This window comes from Bos indicus, chromosome 11, assembly GCF_029378745.1.
Source record: "Bos indicus isolate NIAB-ARS_2022 breed Sahiwal x Tharparkar chromosome 11, NIAB-ARS_B.indTharparkar_mat_pri_1.0, whole genome shotgun sequence".
In the NCBI taxonomy this organism is placed as follows: Eukaryota; Metazoa; Chordata; class Mammalia; order Artiodactyla; family Bovidae; genus Bos; species Bos indicus.
The window spans coordinates 37,696,560-37,721,278 of NC_091770.1; the positions used below are offsets into that span (position 1 = coordinate 37,696,560).

The 24,719-nt window shown below is 38.3% G+C and overlaps 2 protein-coding genes across 6 annotated transcripts in view; one reads left to right on the plus strand and one right to left on the minus strand.

The window, feature by feature from the left end:
- Positions 1-8,810: 8,810 nt before the first annotated feature.
- Positions 8,811-11,270, plus strand: LOC109566085 (prolyl-tRNA synthetase associated domain-containing protein 1). The gene is made up of 2 exons (XM_019970164.2): positions 8,811-9,194; positions 10,751-11,270. Exons 1-2 carry the CDS (start codon positions 8,826-8,828, stop codon positions 11,180-11,182), a joined length of 801 nt encoding a protein of 266 aa, XP_019825723.2. The 5' UTR covers positions 8,811-8,825; the 3' UTR covers positions 11,183-11,270.
- Positions 11,271-16,005: 4,735 nt separating this feature from the next.
- Positions 16,006-24,719, minus strand: part of CCDC88A (coiled-coil domain containing 88A) — a 115,885-nt gene continuing 107,171 nt past the window's right edge. For 2 of the 5 annotated variants that reach the window (XM_019970170.2, XM_019970169.2), the window contains 5 exons: positions 24,251-24,331; positions 21,841-22,100; positions 21,170-21,632; positions 16,979-17,079; positions 16,006-16,272 (listed from right to left, as the gene is read on the minus strand). In XM_019970170.2, the coding sequence (XP_019825729.1) occupies positions 17,015-17,079; positions 21,170-21,632; positions 21,841-22,100; positions 24,251-24,331 (869 nt within the window). In that variant the 3' untranslated portion in view covers positions 16,006-16,272; positions 16,979-17,014. Of the gene's footprint in view, positions 16,273-16,978; positions 17,080-19,737; positions 21,633-21,840; positions 22,101-24,250; positions 24,332-24,719 lie in introns of those variants that run through there. The other 3 variants (XM_019970168.2, XM_019970166.2, XM_019970167.2) reach the window with 2 other exon arrangements.

Below are 24,719 nucleotides of genomic sequence, written 5' to 3' on the forward strand. Positions count from 1 at the left end.
GCCATTTCCTTCTCCAAGAGATATTCCCGACCCGGATGTTAAACTCAGGTCTCCTGCATTGCAAGCATTTTTTTTACCAACTGAACTATGAGGGAAGCCCCATGGTAATAATAGTAACTGCTTAGTAAGATAGCAGTAGCAGGAAGGTTCATAAAGTAGCTGGTTCAGAAGGGTTTGCTGTTGTGGTTATTAGCTGCCTCCCAGAACATTTCCACACCTTGATTGGACGTTGTATTCTGGCTTGTCACCTTGACCTCAACTGCCACTATTCTCAAGAGTCTTAAGTATTGTTTTATTTCTGTCCTCAAGGTCTAACACTACCTTGGGCTAATGATGTAGGTATAGAAGAGTTTCTTACTGTTACCTGCTTTCTCCCTCCCTAGTGTGGACTCCTAACTCATGCCCCATCCCCTTTGTTTTTGTCTCCCCAGTGTCACCACAAAGATGTGTAGGCAGTGTTGCTGAATGATTGAGTGGAAACCGCTGTCTGGAAAATCTATTTAATGAACCTAACACACTTGAAAACTACTGAAGTGTGTTTCAGTTTGCATCATTTTACTTACCTTTCACACTCACTGAAGTGCAATTTCTGTAAGAAATTCTTTGCTCTCTCTGCCTTGCCAATTAGTTAAGAAGTAGAAATTGATTGGGAGAACATCAAAGTAATGGTCATATCATTCTCCCTGATATTAAAGTGAAAATAACCAATACGTTTCTGATCATGAAGATATGCATACTAATGTGGAAAATTCAAGCAGTACACCAAAACATAGAAATTGGAAGGAGCAAGGAAGGAAGGAAATGAGAAAGGAAATAGAATGAGGGCAGTTAAATAGGCACCAACCTGAAAAAGTCAAAGCTGGAAACTTCTGAACAACGAAATAATGGAGTTATTAGACTATAACTCAAAATAACAAATGAGGGACAGGGAGAAATCCTCCTTATAGAATAATTCCATGTTTATTAACTTCAACTATGAGTTAAAGCTTAGTTCCCACCTCCAATCCCTTGGGTGTGGCCTGGACTTAATGACTTGCTTCCAAAGAACAGAATATGGAAAGGAAAAATAGTACCTTCATAACAGAGAAATCTGGCAGACACCACCTTAACCAACTGATCAAGGTAAACATCAGTAATGTCATGTTGATATCACATACCCCCTGAAATGATGTGATAAGGACACTACATCTCTGTAATATTTGTCCCCAAAACCCAAAACCGTACTACAATCATGGGGGAAACATCAGACAACCAAAATTAAAGAGCATTCTACAAAATATCTGAGCAGAATTCTTCAAAGTTGTCAAGGGCATGACAAAGAAAGACAAGGAAAGTATGACAGATCTGAAGAATAAGGAAACGTAATGACTGAATACAATGTGGGGTCCTGTATAGAGTCCAGGAACACAAAAGCACACTAGTGGAAAAACTTGTGAAATCTAAATAAAATCTGTAGTTAATTGTAATACCTCAGTGTTAATTTCTTAATTGTCACAAACATATCACAATATGTTAACATTAGAGGAAACTGAGTGAAGGACAGTCAGGAACTATCTACTATCTTTGCAAATTAAAATTTATTTGAAAAAACAATTTTGAAAATTTTTTGATTTTGACACTCAACTTGCAGGATCTTAGCGACCAAACCCAAGACCCCTGCAGTGAAAGCCCAGAGTCCCAACCACTGGATCACCAGGGAATTACCTAAAAAGATTTCTTTATAAATTTTCCCCCTTTGTAAAACAGTTCAGTCACCTGCATTTATCAGATGCTACCCTCTCCTGGGCTTCCTTGGTGGCTCAGTGGCAAAAAATCCACCTGCCAATGCAGCAGACATGGGTTTGATCCCTGGGTTGGGAAGATTCCCTGGAGAAGGAAATGGCAACCCACTCCAGTATTCTTGCCTGGAAAATCCCACGAACAGAGGAGCCTGGCAGGCTACACTCCATAGGGTCACAAAGAGAAGGACATGACTTAGCGACTAAACCCCTCTCCCAGCATCATGACATTTCATATTCAAGTTCTCTGACTAGACGTCTAGCTCAAGTTCATGATGATAATTTTGATTTAATGTCTGATGTTCTTTCTAATGTAAATTTGAGACTGTATTTAAGAAGAAGGGACCATGCAAAGGATAGCATTTCTTTTCTATTTAATTCAATGCTGACATGTATGTTTGATAAATAAATATGCATGAACTTGGGTCAGGATAGTTTCTAAACAGTTATATAAGGTTCTTTTACCATAGACAGATTTAGCTCCATTTTATAATAAAAATCCTTGGTTGTAAGACTTGTTTGGAGTAGGATACCTGGTCATCACACCACAGGTAGACTGTAATTAGGGCTTCCCTGGTGGTTCAGACAGTAAAGAATCTGCCTGCAAAGAAGAAGACCTGGGTTCAATCCCTGGATTGGGAAGATTCCCTGGAGAAGGGCATTGCAACCCATTCCAGTATTCTTGCCTGGAATCCTCATGAACAGAGGAGCCTGGCGGGCTACAGCCCATGGGGTTACCAGGAGTCAGACATGACTGAGTGACTAAGCACAGCACACAGCACAGAGTATAATTAAGAGAACATTAGTGTAGACCAGGAGAGATAGTAGTTTGGGTTAGAGTGATGGAAGTGGTTAGAGTAGAAGGATTTAAGAAACTGAATTGTGATGGATTGTCAGTGGGGTGGGGGGAGGGCTTCACACCTTGCATAACTGATGGATGGCAGTTCATTTCTAAAGAGATTTCCAGGTCAGAACAATTCCTTGTCTAGACAATGTGCTGGATGGCATTATCAATTTTGCTCTTTGTGTTTCTCTTTTGTAGCTGTCATGCAGACCTTATTTTTGGTTCATTGTTTCCTTACTTTTGTACATGACTCATATTTCTTTTTTAAAAAACCTCTATTTTGTATTGGGGTATAGCCGATTAACAAACAATGTTATAATAATTTCAGGTGAATGGTAAAGGGACTCAGACATACATATACATGTACCCATTCTCACCCAAACTCCCCTCTCATCTAGGCTGCCACGCAACACTGAGCAGAGTTCCCTGTGCTATACAATAGATCCTTGTTGGTTATCCATTTTAAACATAGCAGTGTATACATGTTCATTCCAAACTCCCTGACTGTCCCTGCTCTCCATCCTTCCCCCGGCAACCATAAGCTTGATCTCAAGGTCTGTGAATCTGTTTCTGTTTTGTAAGTTCATTTGTATCCTTTCTTTTTAGATTCCACATATAATAGATGTCATGTGATAATTTTTTCTTCTCTGACTCCACTCAGTATGACACTCGCTATGGAACAACAGACTGGTTCCAAACAGGTAAAGGAGTACGTCAAGGCTGTATATTGTCACCATGCTTATTTAACTTATATGCAGAGTACATCATGAGAAACACTGGGCTGGAAGAAGCACAAGCTGGAATCAAGATTGCAGGGAGAAATATCAATAACCTCAGATATGTAGATGACACCACCCTTATGGCAGAAAGTGAAGAAGAACTAAAGAGCCTCTTGATGAAAGTGAAAGAGTAGAGTGAAAAAGTGGGCTTAAAGCTCAACATTCAGAAAACTAAGATCATGGCATCTGGTCCCATTCAGTCAGTCAGTTCAGTTGCTCAGTCGTGTCCGACTCTTTGCAACCCCATGAATCGCAGCACGCCAGGCCTCCCTGTCCATCACCAACTCCTGGAGTTCACTCACACTCACGTCCTTCGAGTCAGTGATGCCATCCAGCCATCTAATTCTCTGTCGTCCCCTTCTCCTCCTGCCCCCAATCCCTCCCAGCATCAGAGTCTTTTCCAATGAGTCAACTCTTCGCATGGGGTGGCCAAAGTACTGGAGTTTCAGCTTTAGCATCATTCCTTCCAAAGAAATCCCAGGGCTGATCTCCTTCAGAATGGATTGGTTGGATCTCCTTGCAGTCCAAGGGACTCTCAAGAGTCTTCTCCAACACCACAGTTCAAAAGCATCAATTCTTCGGCGCTCAGCCTTCTTCACAGTCCAACTCTTACATCCATACATGAACACAGGAAAAACCATAGCCTTGACTAGACGGATCTTTGTTGTCAAAGTAATGCCCCTGCTTTGGAATATGCTATCTAGGTTGGTCATAACTTTCCTTTCAAGGAGTAAGCGTCTTTTAATTTCATGGCTGCAGTCACCATCTGCAGTGATTTTGGATCCCCTCAAAATAAAGTCTGACACTGTTTCCACTGTTTCCCCATCTTACTTCATGGCAAATAGGTGGGGAAACAGTGGCTGACTTTATTTTTTTGGGCTCCAAAATCACTGCAGATGGTGACTGCAGCCATGAAATTAAAAGACGCTTACTCCTTGGAAGGAAAGTTATGACCAACCTAGATAGCATATTCAAAAGCAGAGACATTACTTTGCCAACAAAGGTCCGTCTAGTCAAGGCTATGGTTTTTCCAGTGGTCATGTATGGATGTGAGAGTTGGACTGTGAAGAGAGCTGAGTGCCAAAGAATTGATGCTTTTGAACTGTGGTGTTGGAGAAGACTCTTGAGAGTCCCTTGGACTGCAAGGAGATCCAACCAGTCCATCCTAAAGATCAGTCCTGTGTGTTCTCTGGAAGGACTGATGTTGAAGCTGAAACTCCAATACTTTGGCCACCTGATGCGAAGAGCTGACTCATTTGAAAAGACCCTGATGCTGGGAAAGATTGAGGGCAGGAGGAGAAGGGGACAACAGAGGATGAGATGGTTGGATGGCATCACCGACTCAATGGATATGGATTTGGGTGGACTCCAGGAGTTGGTGATGGACAGGGAGACCTGGTGTGCTGCAGTTCATGGGGTCGCAAAGAGTCAGACACGACTGAGCAACTGACCTGATATCCATCCATGTTGCTGCAATATGGCATTATTTCATTCTTTTTAACAGCTGAGTAATATTCCATTTTATATATATATATATATATATATATATATATATATATATATATATATATATATATACATCTTCTTTATCCATTTCTCCATTGATGGACATTTACATTGCTTCCATTTCTTGGTTACTGCAAACAGTGCTGCAATGAACATTGGGGTACATATGTCTTTTTGGATCATGTTTTTCTCCAGATATATGCCCACGAGTGGGACTGCAGGGTCATATGGTAGCTCTGTTTTTAGTTTTTTAAGAAACCTCCATATGTGCTCCATAGTGGCTGTACCAATTTACAGTCCCACCAACAGTGCTGGAAGCTTCTCTTCTGTTCACATCCCCTCTAGTATTTATTGTTTGTAGATTTTATGATGATAGCCATTCTGGCTCATGATTCACATTTCTTAGCTACAATTATTCTTAGATTTCAATTCTTCTTTCAATTCTTCTTTTTCCCCTTCTTTCAATGCTCAGGTCTCCATGATTGAATTTGGGTATTCTTGAAAGTCTTCAAATATTTAAGGACCATAATTTGGGATATGCCACATCTTCATATATGTGGTGGAGAAGGCAATGGCACCCCACTCCAGTACTCTTGCCTGGAAAATCCATGGACGGAGGAGCCTGGTAGTCTGCAGTCCATGGGGTTGCTAAAAGTTGGACACGACTGAGCAACTTCACTTTCACTTTTCTCTTTCATGCATTGGAGAAGGAAATGGCAACCCACTCCAGTGTTCTTGCCTGGAGAATCCCAGGGACCGGGGAGCCTGGTGGGCTGCCGTCTATGGGGTCACACAGAGTCGGACACGACTGAAGCGACTTACCAGCAGCAGCATATATGTGGTCCTTGGTATTATGATGCTTTCCATTTTTATTCTGAGAGAACATAGTGAAAAAAATAAGCCTCACCACACCAAAGTAAAATTTAAATGAATTAAAGAGTATTTCTAAGAAAATAAAAAAAATAGATTGCATATTCTATTGCTAGAGGTTAGCTTTCTATACTTAGATCAGAATAACAAAAAAAAAAAAACACATTTGGTTACACAAAAATAAGTAACATCTGTAGGTAAAACCAAACTAAAAAAAATCCCCTCTTGAATTCCCTGGGCTTTCACTGCCAGGTGGCCGAGTTTGATCCTTGGTTGGGGAACTATGATCCCTGAAAGGTACATGGTGGTGGTGGTGGGGGAACCTCTTCTTTAATGGAAAAAGTATATATGATATTTGGAGTATATAGGACAAATGAAAGACACACAACTCGATTATTTAAAGAGCTCACATAAACCAATGTGAAAGCCATTAACATTCACTCCATAGCTAAATGAGCCAAGACAGAAACAGAGCTAACTCACAAATGCAGAAATAAAATAATAAACATGGAAAAAATGTTCTGAGTGATCCCTTTCCCCTTATCTAAGTTTTCTAAATACTCGTTAATGTGGTACATTTCTTTTGCTGTTGATCTGAATTTAGGTGGCTACGAGCAGATGCCTGTTGGTTCCATAATCAAGGATCAAAGAACTGGATGGACTGTTTGAAGGAAGATATGGCATAATAATTTTAAGAGGTTGGTTAAACTGAGAACTTTCAAAATTGCACTGTCCAGGGCTAATTCTGGGTGAATTATGAAGTTGGCTCTGATTTTCTCTTTCACAGCTAACTCTGAGGCTGTCCTGTGGGGGAGGACTCAGATATAGTCCACCTCTGGTATCCAAGGGGGGTTAGTTCCAAGGATCCCCCACAGACACCAAAATTTGTAGTTGCTGAAGTTCCTTATATAAAATGGTGCAGTGTTTGCACATGACCTACACACATCCTCCTGTATACTTTAAATAATCTCTAAATAATATCTAATACATTGTAACTATGTAAACAGTTGCCGCTAAGTCGCTTCAGTCGTGTCCGACTCTGTGTGACCCCATAGACGGCAGCCCACCAGGCTCCCCCGTCCCTGGGATTCTCCAGGCAAGAACACGGGAGTGGGTTGCCATCTCCTTCTCCAATGCATGAAAGTGAAAAGTGAAAGTGAAGTCGCTCAGTTGTGTCTGACTCTTAGTGACCCCATGGACTGCAGCCTACCAGGCTCCTCCATCCATGGGATTTTCCAGTCAAGAGTACTGGAGTGGGGGTGCCATTGCCTTCTCCTAAACAGTTGCTAGTGTGTGGCAAATTGAAGTTTTGGCTTTTGGAACTTACTAGAATTTTTTTTTCCCCATCTATTGTTGGTTGAATTCATGGATTCAGACCTGTGCATATGGCAAGACAACTGAACTCTGTAGTATATTCTTAAGAGCATTCTTCTCCAGGCCTTCCATTTGCACCCCAGAGATGCCATAAATATATTCCTTCTAGAGTTAAATGTCCCTAGGAATACTCTTGCCTGGAAAATCCCATGGATGGGGGAGCCTGTAGGCTGCAGTCCATGGGGTCGCTAAGAGTCAGACACGCCTGAGCGACTTCACTTTCACTTTTCACTTTCATGCATTGGAGAAGGAGATGGCAACCCACTCCCGTGTTCTTGCCTGGAGGATCCCAGGGACGGGAGAGCCTGGTGGGCTGCTGTCTATGGGGTTGCACAGAGTCGGACACGACTGATGTGACTTAGCAGCTATTCCTGTAGCAGGAATAGCTACAGTTTAGCTCAGATTCTATTACTGAATTGGTATAACGTGGCTTGTGTTTGGGTTCTAGCCCCAGCCAAGAACCCTTGTCCCAGTCAGGAAGGTTTTTTTCCTGATCAGATTTGCACAGCTAATAATAAATCCTATGCTAAGACTGGAACAGCACAAGCTTTATTCAATGGCTAAAGAATGGAGAATCTTGTGTACAAATCAACCCAATTCAAGGGGAGACACTATTTATATAGGAGGGTCGAGATAGAAGGGAGGGAACTGGAAAGAGTGAGAGGAATTTCCATGACTTATCTAAGGAGTGTGGTTTGGACCTGGCACTGATATAACTCTCCTTTTTGGTCTTTGTAACCCTTTTCTGGTTGTTGTCATGGCAACTGTCAACTATCATTGCACTTATGGGTGTATCATTTAGCATGCTATGGTATTACACTGACTATATAATGAGGCTCTAGGTCTACTGGAAGTTAAATCTTCAACCATCTAGTGCCTAATTGGATCTAACCAAGTCCCTGCTTTTTGCTTTGCAGCTTCCTCCCAAAACTTCAGATAAGAGCACCTGGTTTCCATTCAAGAGAGGGGTAGGGGTATGATTCTGGGGCAACAGTTTTGGTAACAATTGGAAGCTTAATCTAAACTCATAAATGAAACTCAGTGGAATTTCAGGCCTCATTCAAGGTGGGGAGTGAGGGTTTTGCAGGATAGTGGAAAACACCCCACCAAGAGGCAGGAAAAAATGCCTCTGAAAAAGATGGTCAAAAGGATAGAGATTCTGGCCCTTTCTCTCCTTGTTGGTCCACAACCTCAGGAAGTTCCCCAGGTGAAACCACTGCACACACACACACCCAGAGACCCCACCCCCCAGAAGGGCAAGGAAAGAATGAAGAGGCAGGGCATTCCTCATTGGTAGGTGGCAGTTTTAATAAGTAATAATCAAAGGAACTTATATTGGTGGTTTGTCTTGGGCATCCACTTGCCAGCATCTTAAGAATTTATATAGAGGCCTTAAGGGGCGAAGGGGGCCTCACTTCCGTAGAGTCCAGAAGGTTTCAATGACACATTACTCTCTCAAGGCTGCATCCTTCAAGTAGCACCTAGCTCAGAACAGTGGGTAGAATGTACATTCCATATCCCAGGCAGAAGGGATAAGGAGACTTTCCCTCAGTCTCCTTCCTGGGTAAACCCGAGACCACATTCAATGAATCACTCCCTCAACATTCCTTGAGTTGTTAGGTTTAAATCTATTTAAACGGAAGACATGCTGGATTTAGGAAACCTGCGGCGGGTATGGAGAGGGCTGTGAGAATGCAGGCGCCTCCCTCTTGTGGGACGCGGGCTAAGGACACTACATGTCTGAGGAAGGATGTCCTTGCGGACTCGGACGAACCTCAGGAACAAACGGTGGATGTCGAGCGAACACGATGCAACCTCGCCTGCAGAAAACGCCGGCGCTGGATTTCCAGCACCGCCCCTGTCCCTCCAGGAACTTCCGCCTCGGCCTGCAGTGGGCGGTCCGCGGGAAGCCACGCCCAGTTCCTCGGCCCGGTCTTTAGCCACCGCCACGAGGACAGCATGGCAGGGGCTGAGTTGCGGGCGGCGCTGGAGCAGCGGCTCGCCGCCCTGGCCATCCGCACAGAGGTCGTGGAGCACCCGGAGGTGAGGCGCTCCCGCTAGGACTACCCCGGGAGGGAGTGGGCTCTACTGCAGCGTCTGCGAGGCGGAGCCGCTGAGACTAGACGTCCCGGGGCGGGGGGGGGGGGGGGGGGGGGTGTCACTGTACCACGAAAGAAAGTCCGTTCCTAAGGCATTTCCCGGAATCCAGAGTAGAGAGGGATCTGAATGCACCATTGAGTGCATCTCCACTTGGGACTCTGCTGTTATTATGAAAAAACCTGTTTTCCTTTTGGAGCGATTTTTTTTTTTTTTTAATTTTGGGAACTAGTGCAACATATTTGGAGAAGGCAATGGCACCCCACTCCAGTACTCTTGCCTGGAAAACCCCATGGATGGAGGAGCCTGGTAGGCTGCAGTTTATGGGGTCGCTAAGAGTCGGATACGACTGAGCGACTTCACTTTCCCTTTTCATTTTCATGCATTGGAGAAGGAAATGGCAACCCACTCCAGTGTTCTTGCCTGGAGAATCCCAGGGACGGGGGAGCCTGGTGGGCTGCTGTCCATGGGGTCGCACAGAGTCGGACATGACTGAAGTGACTTAGCAGTAGCAGTGCAACATATTGAGAACTTCTGCATCTCAAACTAGCCTGGGTATGTAAGTTGCCAAGCAGTAAAACGTTTCTGCAGTGGCTATGAAGCATGCGGGACACCAAGGTTAAGAGTTTGGTATCTTTTAACGATTCAGTTGATTGATGGAGATTTTGTTTTTTCAAGTATCTCACGTAGCCAGTATATAACTTGAGTGTTGGGAAGATACAGTTTTTGCCTAACTTTTGAGTAACAGCTCCTGATAACTAGCTAGATAACGGTGATAATCTTCAAAGGGTAGAGAAATTCATCAAAACTATTATTTTCTTTGACCCTTTTGCCTCCCTTATGGTCAATACTCGCTTCCTTTTTACTGTGCATATTGCCAGCTTTTCTGATGTTCTTTTTATATTAGTCCAGGCTCTCATTCCCTGCCCTCACTCCATCTCTAGTTATATTTTATAGAGTGGACATTGTACTTAGGTCTGGATGGAATGCCAAGGAATAGGAGTCTGGGCTGCTATAACCCCCCCCCCCCCTTTTTTTATTGGAGTACAGTTGATTTACAGTGTTGTGAGGGCTGCTATAAACTCGACTAAAAGTCTAAAGGAAAAACAAAAATAGCATTTTAGAAATGTGAAGGTTTAGCCAGCATATTGGAATGGAGAACTGGCCCAAGAGAAACTACTTGAGGTCCGAGATGAGATATAATTATTTGATAATATGCTGGGAATCGGAGAAGGCAATGGCACCCCACTCTAGTACTCTTGCCTGGAGAATCCCAGGGACAGGGGAGCCTGGTGGGCTGCTGTCTGTGTGGTCGCACAGAGTCAGACACGACTGAAGCGACTTAGCAGCAGTAGCAGCAGGCTGGGAATGGGTTGCTACCAGTAATATCCAGGACACTGAGTACTCCCTAACCTCCCTGTTTAGACCCAGCAAGCAATGTATATATAACTGTATGTTTGCAGTGTACATGCATGTTAAACTTCTCATGTGGTATTTTACAGGTGTTTACAGTTGAAGAAATGATGCCTCATATCCAGCATTTGAAAGGAGCACACAGTAAGAACTTATTTCTTAAGGACAAAAAGAAAAAAGGCTATTGGCTGGTGACAGTTCTTCATGATAGACAAATTAATTTAAATGATCTCGCCAAGCAGTTAGGTGTTGGGAGTGGAAACCTGCGGTTTGCGGATGAAGCAGCCATGCTAGAAAAACTGAAAGTTGGCCAAGGTTGTGCCACCCCATTGGCACTCTTCTGTGATGATGGAGATGTGAAGTTTGTTCTGGATTCTGCCTTTTTGGAAGGTGGACATGAAAAGGTGTACTTTCATCCAATGACCAATGCTGCAACCATGGGATTGAGCCCTGAAGACTTTCTCACATTTGTGAAGAACACAGGACATGATCCCATAATATTAAACTTTGATAAAAACTAATTGGGCTGAAGTTCAGAGTATTTATTTCTGAAAGCTGTTTTTCTTACTTGTAATTATAAAAAGCATTAAAAGTGGGAAGATATATCTAGCACTCGGTTTGGTGACTACCTGAACTATTTGAGAAAGACTATCTCATCTTAAAGTTCTTTTTTTTTTTTTAAATATATTGAGGTAGCTTTAGTCAGGCCAGAGGTTCCACCCTCCCCATCCCCATGGCTACTACTTATTAGAAGAATGCCTTCATTAATATCAGGAGTTCCCTGGTTGCCTTGTGGTTAGGAATCCAGGCTTTCACTGCCTGGCCCAGGTTCAGTGCCTGGTCATAGGAACTGAGATTCCCACACGCAGCAGGGTGGCCAAAAAAGAATAAATTAACATCAAAACTAAGATTATTTATCTAAGATTAACTGTCTTACATCTTATTATACTTGAAAAAAAGCCAGTTGCAAAAATAGCATATGTAAAATTATACATGTGATAGTGTACATACAGGGGAAAAAATAAAAAATAATACGGGAAGACATTAAATTGTAAATAGTAGTTATCTCGAGGGAATGAGGATTAAGGAATAAGAATTTCCCAGCAGTATAATTAAACAAGGGGGCAAGGGAAAACCTTTCTGTTACTGAGTGTTTGTTTTTAAACCAATGCTTTTCCCCAGTGAAAAAATAAGCTAATTTTTTAAATAAAATTCTATCTTTAGAATATCTTAATCTAGAAAAACCCTCAAAGCAGGGATAGAAAATATGCCATAATCATTATACTGACATTACATTTTAACTCAGGAGCAGAACATACAGAGGCCATTAAGAAGGATTTGTTTAGTCTTTGTTCAGAGGTTAGAAATTTGAACATGCTTGAACAAGTTTCTTCTGTCCTTTAGGCTATATTAAATTGACTCATTTTTCAACTATGCATCTAAAAAGTGTAAGATAAATTTTATACACATATAAACAAAAATGTGTAAGAACCCAGGATTAGGTATTGTCAGTTGCCATACAGAAGCTAGTTCAAAAACAGTGAGGAAAATTAATATACTTTTTCACCTCTCTTAAACTCAAATAAGACCCTAATTGAGGGTCTGAGTAGGCTACAAAACAGCCTAGAGGACTTAGGAAAATTCTCATTTCCTTTAGTACAATCGGATATTTGAGAGAGAAACGTTTCTTCCTAAGACTGAACATGGAGTAATTGCCTCTGGTAGAGAAATTGTATTTAATTTGTACCAATTTGCATTACTGAAAGGCAAAGGTAAAAACTTGTCATTTTTCAATATATGTGGTTAGAGACTACAAGTCTACTGATGGCAGAATTTTTATAAAATATAGATGAGTGAGTTAGTAAGTTAGATGAGTTAGTAAGAAATACCTTCCATCAGTGAAAACATTCTGAGATGCTACACTGGTTTTTGCCTACTTGGTATTATATCTCTAAGAAAGAGGAAATTTAGGTTGCTTTGAATATAAAATGAAGGTTTACTGAATAGAATCAAAGACACTGAGGACCTCAGGACACTGGTCTAACTTTTCTCACCTTAGAGTGAAAATAGGCCCAGAAAGACTGACCTGCCCAATGACACAAGTCATCTCTTATCTTAACATTATGCCTCCCAAAGTCTATGTGAAAATGAAAAGAGACTGATGTGTATAATCTATTATTGTAATGACACTTCTGGGATTGACAAAACTAATAGACTCCTCTTTCTCCCAAAACCTCTCATACTCATCCCAAAGCGATTAGAACAGAGGTAAACAAGATTATGTCTGAAAATTGGTTTTCTAGGGCAAAGAGAAAGGAAAGAATAATACTTGGTTAAATTATATGTTATGATTGCTAACCACTTGTTATAAAAATCATCTCATACCAGTTTGATAAGTGAATGTTAAACCAACTTAATTTTTTTAGGAGAAATAAAAGTTAAAAACTAAAATGAAAAATGTTTTTGAAAAAAGATCAGCCAAATGATGGAGTCTTTTTTGTTATGAAATGGATTTTTTGTTATCAACTGTGGCTTTAATATAGCCAAGTAATAAACATTTTGCCATTTAACTCCAGATTTCTCAGTAGCGTTATTTTAAAGGAAATGTTACAGCTCTTGTATTATTTGATTTGGTATTTAATAACAGTTATAAGTACAATGGCAAACACTGAAAGAGAGAACCCTTAGAAAAGAAAGACAATTTAAAATCAGGTTTTGTTAAAGGGTGTTATAAGTGCAACTTTATCCATAAGCATTCCTTTTAAGGCATTTTCACTGTTGTCCAAATATCTCAACTTGTACATCAAGGTTTATATTATAAAATGGGCTCCGTCTGTATTATTCATTCAAGGCTTAAAGAAAAAAACATCTCAGGACTAAGAGTAGCAGGAAAAAAAAAACACAAAACTTCACTTTTCTCAAAAAAGTAACTTAAAGTACAAAAGTTATTTAGCATACATTATTACTCCTCGTTGTAATTCCAGATTTGGTACAATATCTTTTTCACTTCCTGACATAAACTGTTAAGACAGTACAGGCTGTAATACTTCATTTGTGAGGTGGCTGCAATTCTGTAATATGCACAGTGATTTTTAAATAGGCTCTTACCATGCCTTGCATGAAAGGTGCTACATACAAACCTGTTTCGTGAACTCTTTGGTAACCACCAGTTCAAAAACTTGGACTGAACATTTCCACATTGCCAGATCTGAAGCACTTTATTGGAGCTCTGGGCCGAAGCTATTACCCTGTATATAAATTCTTTAGTTTCCAAGGGGGATTAGAGCCAGATAATTAAAATCATGTCAGGCGCCAGTCAGGAAAGTGGCCCCAGTTATTGTACTTTCTAGTTGGCTACATGGTTTTGTTTGGCAGAAGTAGTTTAAGGGAAAAGCATGACTTCCTACTAAGTTTGCTTCTGATGCTATCTTTTGGAAATGGTAAAATACTCATGTGGTTATCTAGTCCTTTCTTGAAATGGTATGAAAAAGGTGATCGATGTGATTTGAGAATATGCCTACTTTTTGCAGTCTCAAGTGTTCTCTTGGTTGTCTTGCTGCATTTTCTGAGTCAGCCCTTTACAGGCTACCCTTAAGCATTTTCTAACTGAAGCAATAATGTGTTGCTTCAGTCAGCAGGGTCTCTGTTTTAGGATATTAGTGTCCTGGAGAGATCAAGCTGTGGTGTCACACACCCTCACTGGACTACCTCCTACTCATTAAATTTCAACTTGAAGCAAATGTCCTGGGATGTGTCCTAGTTGTGCAAATTAGATGCTAGTTAATATAAATCTAAGTTACACACTTATTGTATTTAGCTAAAACATAATTTCTATATTTACTCTCAATTTATCCACCTAAAAATGAATTTACAGTTTTTACATGCAGACATCTCTAGACTGCCACGATGCCCATTATCAATCTGATACTTGAATATAGGAAATCATGATGGAGACATGTTTCACAGTCTAGAGAATAGGTTTTAAATATGTCTGTTGTGCAATATTTGTATCTTAGTAAGAATCCTTTGTATTATATTTACATAGCACCTTTCATCCAAGAATTTAAAAGTGATTTAACTTTACAGCATTATTTGGTGGCAAAACCTAACTTCCATTTCAGTTTCTTTTCAACTATACATGCCGTATTTCTTTTCATTAATGGTCTTTCTGAAAGTAGACTATGAACACAACACTGTTACTGGCCTACCAAAGAGGGGAAAAAAAGAGAAGGGCATGAGGAAGGAGGGGGAGAGGGAGACACATTTCTCATGGCTACTAGGTTAGTGATGAAACACACAGTTCATAAACCACACACTATGGAATTGTTCCAAAAAGATTTTTAGAGCTGGTAGTGAGAGCCTAAGAAGTACATTGTTAAAATTAAAAAATCAGTATTTTCTCATTTCAGACCTTTAAGATTATGCATATATTTATGTTAAATAATGAATTTGCATTAATATGTATCAATGCAATTTTTGATTTCATAAGAAAATAAAACTGTGATAGAAAATTGGAACTACAAAAAAATTGATGTTTCCCTGGGTTAACTAAATTTACTTTTTTGTGCTTCTTTCAAATGTAAAACAAATGCATACAAATATTTCAAAAGTACTGATAACAGTTACCAACTTTAATGTAGTCTTATAAAGGACAAAACCAAAAATTCGTATTAATAAGTGATAACCTTAATAATAAATGAGTTCCTGGCAAAATGAGGATCGTAGTAAATTATTTACATTATTTTTGCCATAAGAAAACTTCTTAAGCAACAGTCAGCTCTCAAGTTAAAAAAAAACGTACATACATAACCCAACACTAAAGAAGGGAAATGAGTTCAAACACAATAGCTTTATCTTGGGAATGTCTTTTTCTAGAAAACCACCTTACTAAAAAAAACGTTTCAGAAAAACACATTCTAATTACCTTGGGTCCATGTGTGAATGAATTACTTAGTGTTCCTTAGCAGGGAATATGGAAATATTAATATCACTGTAAATTTTTTTATAACTCCTATCATGGATTTTTCAGTTATTTCATAAACTGAGTTTCTTTTGCAGTGCATCAAAATAATCGGCTTAAAAATAAGAGAATACCAACACATGCAGTCTGCTAACCAAATAAGGCTCTGACATGCCTAAACAATGTTCTCTGTATCTTGATATATAGTACATTCCACAGCATACTACAGCATTTAATTTAGGTTTACACAACTAAATATAAATGGCTAGACTTAGGCTACTACTTAGCAGAAGCATTAAGCAAACATGGATAAATTCATAAACAAATGATGAAAGAAGTATATTGTTCTTGGAGTACTTCTTGAACCCTTAAAACACTTGGTCCTTAGCGAGAGAACATGCTTTATTCAGTAGATCTTAACAGTACAATGTACATAATAAGTCATAAAAACCTTCTAAAAATTTTGGCAGTTGACTCCAGTAGTGCTCCTTGATTCAAGGAAGGAATGAAGGTTTGTATTTCTTTCCTGCTCTAGTCACGAAGGATTGTTAAGTCTCCTTAAAGATTTTAAAAAATGATTCCTATAGTTGGGTGTCTTGTTACTTCAGAAATAAAGGCTTCACACTGAGAAACTGAAGGACACTTTTCTCTCTGTATTTAGTTGGAAAGTAGAAAGAAAGAAAATATAAGAAAAGTTTGAAGATAAGAGATATAAAATACAGAGCAACCACTAAAAGAACAGCATGCACCAGGTACTTTTACAGGGATAAGAGTGACAGAGTCAGAGAATTTGTCTAAGCAGCTCTTCATAGAAAAGACATTTAATTTATTCTCCTCAATTACCAAGAACATTGCACAGAAGTTATATTCCTACTAGAAAGATTTTAAACTGAAAAAGTAATTTCTAAAACATTATTCATTAGTAAAATCAAATTTAAATTGAGGGGAAAAAATATTTTTAAAGATTGTTTTCCTGCACTAAAGGGCTTCCCGGGTAGCTCAAATGGTAAAGAATCTGCCTGCAATGCGGGAGACCCGGGTTTGATCCTATGTTGGGACGATCCCCTGGAGAAGGGCAAGGCAACCCTTCTTGCCTGGAAAATTCCATGGACAGAGGAGCCTGGTGGGCTACAGTCCATGGGGTCGCAAAGAGTCGGACACAACTGAGCGTGCACTGATGGCCAAAAGCTTTGAGGAATCACGTAATTTTGATTTACTAATCAGACAGACAGAAAATCATGAATGAAGCAAGCAATATTTACATCTGTTAATGCAATGTGCACTTGTTCTTATACTTAATGCAGTTAGTTTGTATAAATGAGATTAATCTCATTTACATTTTAAGCAAGAAACTCACCACTTGGCCCACATGTCATGTAGTGGGGTTATAGAATTAGGAGCTTTGTTGTTCCCTAGACCTGCTTTTTGAATTTCTGTTTTCTTGTACTTTGTCCACATCTGCAGGAGAAAAGCATTTCATGTTATTTAATGAAAAGCTAAACATACAATTCATGAAGATAAGAAACTAAAGAGCTCTCATTGTGAAGGGCAAGGAGAAAGAATCTAATTCTGGAAATGTTATTAATCTGATAGACATCTCTACTTAAAGACTGATTTACATGTTTTAGAAGCTATAAATAATAATGCCCTCTTGGTGTCTGATAGGTTTATGATGTTTATTTACTAAATGGTCACATATAGTTTTAAAGTAAAAAATAATCTTGCATGCAGCAGCAGAAACATCAACAATGAAATATTTGTATTGTTTAATAAGAAAACCAGGCCTTGAGGCTTACTTTGTAGGAAAATATATCTACTTACACTGTTAGAGTTATAACTACTCTGGTCAAAGGGGACCCAAAGCCTAACATGAATTTACAATGCCACAAATAATAAGGGTATCATTTCTAGAAACCTAAGCCAGGAGTATGAAAGCTACTCAATTTCATCTAAAATTAGGGTACTAATACAGGCATACCTCGGAGATAATGGCAGGTTTGGTTCCAGACTACTATAATAAAGTGAATTTTGCAATAAAGCGAGTCACATGAATTTTTAGTTTCCCAATGCATGTAAATAACAATGTACATATCTTAAGTACAAAATACTTTATTGCTAAAAAGAGCTATCCATTATCTGAGCCTTTAGCAAAATCATAATTTTTTTTGCAATAGTAACATCAAAGATCACCGATCACCATAACAAATTTAACAATAATGAGAAAGTTAGAAATATTCTGAGAACTCCCAAAATGTGACAGAGACATGAAGTGAGCAAATACTGTTGGAATACTGGCACTGACAGGCTTGTCTGACAGAACTGCCACAAACCTTCAGTTTGTTGGGAAAAAACCCCACAATATTTGTGAAGTGTAAGAAAGCACAATAAAACGAGGTATGCCTGTAATCCTCTGTGAAGTTGGAGAATATGGAGCTGTCTCGAAAAAAGTACAGTTATTCAACCGAGTCAGAGCTGCTTCACTTTGATTGGAAAATAATTTTTTTTTTTTAATTGGGGCATCTTGTAAGATTTCATTTATAGAAGGTATTATGTTGATTTTTTTAAGAGTTTGGGAAACACTAGCTCTATACAATTTCTAAGGCTCTTATCACTGCTAAAAATGTGATTTCAAGTGCTATCAAGAAACACTGGTAAAATAGTGTTTTAAGGGAATTTTATGACCTTACACCTGGTGACAGTTTCTGGAGGAAGTATCACCTATACTCTCTGACAGTCCTCAAGACACATGGACATGGTATGTATCCCTGTCTTACATGCACAACGTATATGTTCTTTTGGAAAACATGCTGTATATGTTACTACAGTCATCTGGGTTAGAAATGCTTCTTTCCTATAAGTCTAACATTGTAAAATAATCAGTGTTTACCATATAGTAGCATATAATTTCTCAATGTATTTTAATAAATAATCTTTTTAAAAAGTCTTATTATCAGGTTATGAAGAAAGAAAAGGGACACCAAAAATATTTTAAATGTTAGGACTAATTGTGAAATAAGCGATAAATGGATTGATGTTTTCATGTAGATAAAATATATTAAAGTGGTACTAAAAATAAGAAAATTTCTGATTGTTTATTTGATGATCTGCACTGGAAGCTTTTTTTTTTTTTTTTTTTTAAGTAAAAGGCGAAAGATTTATTCGATCTGAAGTGAAACCAACGCATTGGAAGCATTTTTAGTAAGAGCTGGCTGTGAGAAAAGAAGTATGGTCAAAGATATAAACAGAAGGGGCCTAGGCCTGAAATGATCTTGTGTAAGTACAAGAGAATAGGGCAATTTACAAAGGATACAAATTTCCTTCTTTTCGTTTCCTTTTTTCTTTAAAAAATGTTTGCCCGTGCTGTGTGGCTTGCAGGGTCTTAATTCTGTGACCAGGGATTGAACACAGGTCCTCAGCAGTGAAACTGCAGAGTCCTAACCACTGGACTGCCAGCAAATTCCCGGGTCACACATTTCATTAAGCAAAGATTCTTTAGAAACTTTCTCTGGCCCAATGAATAACAATAATAATTTACTATAACAACACATGTAAAATAATAATTTTCTCCTTGTTTATTAAGTTACATTTCAAATCATTTTTTCTAGATGCCAGGCTGCATTACTGTCAGTGATATTTAGGCTGAATCAAGAGAGCAAAAACATTTCAGAGATAGAGCTAAGGTATACTTCTCCAGAAGTGAGTGAGTCAGGGTTATGGGTTTCTTGGGGCTTTCTTTTTTGTTGTTTTATTCTGGAAGTTAGAAACTCAATTTTGGCTGATTCTGTTTTAAAATGCTATGACCACAGGAAGATAATTTTAAAGTTTATGACATGAATCAGAGTTAGCAAATATTTTCTCTATCTTTTATGATTATTTTTTAGCTAAGAGGGTGCAATTATTCTTAGTTTTAAAATTTTTTCTACTAGAAACATGTCTGTTTGTTTATATGGTTATAAACACTAATTTTACATTTTATTTTAGCACAATGTACTCATTTTAGAAAATTCTGTTTTTAGGACATATGTAACTTAGCAATAAATTATAGAATTATTTAAGTAACAATCTTCACTACTCAGTAAACTTGCTACCCTTTTAAAAGAGAAGTAAAAATGCAAATTTCCCACACACTGAGTATGATTTGCTTTATTTCTCTTTGATTCTACAGTAAAAAAAACCCTGAAAAAACTACTGTGTTAACTGATTCCAAGTAAAAAAAGTCATCCTGAAAGAAAGATAGTACTTGAACTCTTTTGTTTATCAAATGAAGAAAAGTGCAGGGAAGAAATAGACTATAAATGCTCCTTGTCACTGTATAAGTCACATTTAAATTCAATGTTTTTTTTTTTTTTCAAATTACACTAAATTTATGAGTACTAACAACATTTTAAATCTGAACAATTTTATAAATATGGGCAGTAGTTAATATTTTTTATGTAAAGTGTTGACTTATTAACTATTTCTTTGAAAATAAAACAGCAGGGCAGAAGGCAAAATTAAATGGGAAAAGAAAATGACATCTTTTTAACATATTTTCCTTACTAATACTGTACATGTACAATATGAATTGCACGTTTTGGGGAAAAAAAGGAAAGGACAAGAGAGAGGGAGAGAGGGAAAGGGGAGCAAAAGGGACAATGAGCATTCTTTTTTGGAATCAACAAATGTGACTTGGAAATGCCTTCTTAGTAATTATAGCATGCAACCATTTTAACATGCTTCCAGGTATCAAAGTAACAATCTCTTATTGGGGACAAGAAATGTGAAAGAGGAGCATGTATTGTTAAGGTTCTTGAAGTCATGCAGAAAATGTACAATGTAATTAATAGTTCATGCAGGCTTTGCTGTGGTTACATAATCGTATTTATATACATGCCACAATGTACACTTGAACACTATGCCACAACTTAAAAATATAAACCTAGTCAAATGATTCTTTTCAATAGCAGCTCTTCAAATCAGATTAGAGAAGCATAGTGTGTATCAAATGACACCAGTATTACATTGTGCAGGTTTGATCATACACAACCATATTCATACCAAACCGTTTGATTATCCTCAGAAACCAACAATGCAGCTTCTGTGTCATCAGGATAGAGGCATGCAGGAGTGATAAGATTACTATTGTCTACAGAGGATTGTGGATTAATGCTACCGTGGCTCTGATGATCAGAAAACTGCTCATTATCTTTCTGAGCGGTTTTTTCCAAAGAAGCAGAAGCCTGGTCAGTTACTCTGGTGACTGGTCTGGGAGGTAACCCACTTATGTTACTAACTAATTCTGTATTCAGGGATAAAAATGGCTGAGCTGGATGAGCCACAGTAAAGGATTCTAGGCTATCTGTAGCTGATCTTCCAAATGCATCATTAGACATATTAATCATGGCAAAAGTTTGATTTAGAAGATGTGACCTTTCAGTTCTTGAGTTTCTGGCCTGGGTATGTGGAGACTGGGGCTTGTCTGTAGCTAAATAATTTTGTGCTTGAGAACCTAGAGCAGATGTCGGACTGTGAAGTGTATGAGAGGACCACTGGTGTAAACAGTACTCACTAGATGTCGCAGTGATGCTGCTATCAGCAGTAGCTGGTGGTGAATCAACTGACATAGGGAGTCTACTGTCCTTGGTCAAAAAGTCATGGATGCTTGTCCTTCGAGTAGTTCCTTCGGCAGTAGAGATAACACTGCTTGCACGAGGTAAAGTGGCATAGGGATTACTATCTTTTGATTGTCGTGACAGAGAAGTTTCTTTTATTAATTTTATCTTTCCTTGAGCGCCTCGTGTAGGCTTTCCTGAAGAACTCATGAAACAGGCATCTTCAGCCTTTTGAGGACCAGATCTCACAAACTGTTCAGGCTTAGTTGTCCGTCTATCATGGAAGTCTCCTGGAGTTTTTCCACTTACTGACCTGGCCAGACCACAGCTAACTGGTTTGTTTTTTCCCAAAAAGTCAGAAGAGACAGACAAACTTTTCATTACTTCATCTAAAAGATTCTCTTGACTTGAGGGCTTTAGCTGTTAAAAAAAAAAAAAAAAAAAAAAAAATCAAAGCAGATTAGTGAATACAACCATACTTTTGCTTTCCTGATATGGTAGACTATAAAAAATTGCTAATGTCTCTAAACACTCCTTAACTTTAAAAAAAAAAAAGGCTCTAAAGTTCAACCATAGAAATTTAACTTATAGTGTCATCTAAATTAAGGTCACCATAGATAAAACCAACCTGCATTGAGGTAAGCTTGTTGCTTTCTTCCAAAAACTGTTGTAGAGTAACAACTTCACTTCCAGGGGAACCAGTTTTGGTCTTATGATGTGCCCGACTCTCTTGAGTTCTGTGCTGGAGCGCTGGGCTTGATCTGGTCTGTCTTTTCAAGTACTGGACTGGACTGCTACCGCTGCTGGACCACGCCTCGTGCTCATGAAGCAGGCTAAATTCCCCACTGCTGTGGCTTGGTGGCCTGCTCTGGATATTAACTGCACCTGCTTTAAGAGTAAACAGTGTGTTAAAAGTTCAATAATAGACACAGGATTAATACTATGTAAGTTCTGATAATTTATTGACTGGATTCTTATGAATAGCCAAAATGACTTTCCAAGCTTTATTCAGAAATACGTTAATCTTTCATCAGTCTAAAAACTGTCTACCACAGCACGCTTCCTTATTTGTCACGATGACAAATACTGTAAGCTCCACAAGGGCAAACACTTGCTTTCACCACCAGACCCAGAACCTGAACATATACATCAGGCACTCAATACATTTGATGAGTAAATGAATCAATAAACAAGGCAGTAATACATTTTTAAAATTTCATGTTAAAAAACTGTAAAACACCTTATAATTGTTAAAAAAAATTTTGTTGTTGTTTTAGTCAGGAAGTCACGTCTGACTCTTTTGTGACCCCATGGACTGTAGCCCACCAGGTTCCTCTCTCCATGGGGTTTCCAGGCAAGAATTCTGAAGTGGGCTGCCATTTCCTTCTCTAAGGGATCTTCTTGACCCTTAGATCTCCTGCATTGGCAGACAGATTCTTTACCACTGAGCCACCAGGGAAGCCCAAAATATGATTATATGAATTTTAAATTGAGAATGTTAAAACCAAACACTAATAATTCTAATTCTTTGACTTTCTATGAAGTCTATGTTCCTTATTTGAAGGCTTCTCTGTTCATTCTAAATGAATAACCTTAAAGAGTGTGATAACCTAGAGGGGTGGAAGGTGGAAGGGAGATTCAAGAGGGAGGGAATGAACGTATGTACTATCTATGGCCAATTCATGCTGATGTATGGCAGAAACCAACACAACACTGTAAAGCCATTATCCTCCAACTAACAATAAAAAGTAAAAAAATAATCTTAAGAAAATTTTTTTAAATTTAAATAGCAAGCATCTAAGGAAAGTCAAATGGAGACACGACATAATTAACTTAGAAAATTCCAGTAAAAATCAAGTATGTAGTATCTCATTCTTTATTTAATGTCTGAAAAATCTGATTCTCCCTGCTTTCCACTGTCAGTATGATAGCTTTAAACACTCAGTTGAGGCTGAACAATGATAAAGAATGCAAGTTACTAGTTCTGGAAAAAAGCTCCCCAAAGTTTATGCTATTCCTTAAAAGTGCTTATTCATTTTGATCAATCGCAAACTGTGTAGAAGCATCAAGATGGAAAACGCAACTTTCCACGGTTTCCTAATCACAGAGAATAAAGTGGGTCATGAAAGATTTTGGCTCAAACTATGTAACATTTTGTAGGAAAAAAATTTTCTTAAAATTTCAAATCAGAAAAGGCTTCTTCACACTTCAGGTAGTATTTTTCTAAAGGATATAAGAACATGATTATAAACATGAAAAAATAATCACTTGAAATCAGATTTTCAGATCATTGCAACAAGTATTAAAATTATAACTGAGACAAAATTATTCTATAATACAGAAAAGCAATAGAACAAATGCACTCATTATAATTTAACAATTCTGTAGAAAATAACTACTTTAACAAACTTTTATAATCTATTAAATAATTCCAGAATTTGAGTAGGCAGTATACCTTTAAGAAAAAAGGTATCAGTTGATACTTCCAGACATTCACATAAAATTTCAGCTTGGAATGCACATTAAAAAGGTATCTTGAACTAATTTTTTCTTTATATGAGATATATGCATCCATTTGGCACTTGTTACACTCACACAAACACAATTGTCTTCTCAAATTAAAAAAATATATTCCTCCTTATTTCGTGGATAAACAAAGCTAAAAGTATTTCTAAAACACTTTCTGTGAGTTCAGTGTACAAGTATCATGAGAAAATTAAGGCCAACCATTTTCATGACAAAGACAAAATGTAAGAAAGTAAGAACTTACAGATACTTTTGAAATAGAAAGATAACAAGAAAAAGATTTTACCTGTGAAGATGAAAAATGGAAACTAAAATAACTGCTCCTGTTTTTACATTTGTACACATTGAAATACATTTGTATTACAATGTGAAAAGCATAAAATATTCCAAGGAACTATGTTCCAAACACAGATGATTTGGATTTCATTTTACCCAGAAACTTAATCAATTTCCCACTTTTTCACAAATCTGGAAATGGATGGAGCATATTAGTAAATTTACCTACAGCATACCTTTGACTTCATGGAGTGAAGCATTATTATTGCTATTGCTAGTGGATGTTCTGCCACTATCAAGGCTGGCTGGTCTCGAAGCTAAATGAAAAAATCAGGAGACAGTGATAAAACTTGCAGCTGAAGACACTGAACTTTACATTCTGATTACAGAATGCTTTGAGGAAGCAATCATGCATACTTTCACAGACTGAGCATGCCCACAGAGAGTTGAGTCTTATAGACTAGCGAGCAAAGGCATTTTCAGATAGTTCAGTTAAACAATTGAGAACAGGACACTTCTGAGACAACAGCTGAGATTCAAACAAAAGAAGATAAAGTGAATAATACATTTGGAAATGGATTTCTAGACGGATAACAGGACTGTTGTAGTTGAACAAAATGACATGTCCCCAAAGGAAAAAAAAAAAAAGCTAGTGATTAGGTCACAAAAGATCAGACAAGGAACCCTGCACATTGCAGAGATGCC

Coding starts and splice junctions, on each gene's coding strand:
- LOC109566085 (XM_019970164.2), top strand. CDS start 8,826: ATGGAGAGGGCTGTGAGAATGCAGGCGCCTCCCTCTTGTGGGACGCGG. Junction 9,195..10,750: donor AGGTCGTGGAGCACCCGGAG/GTGAGGCGCTCC, acceptor GGTATTTTACAG/GTGTTTACAGTTGAAGAAAT.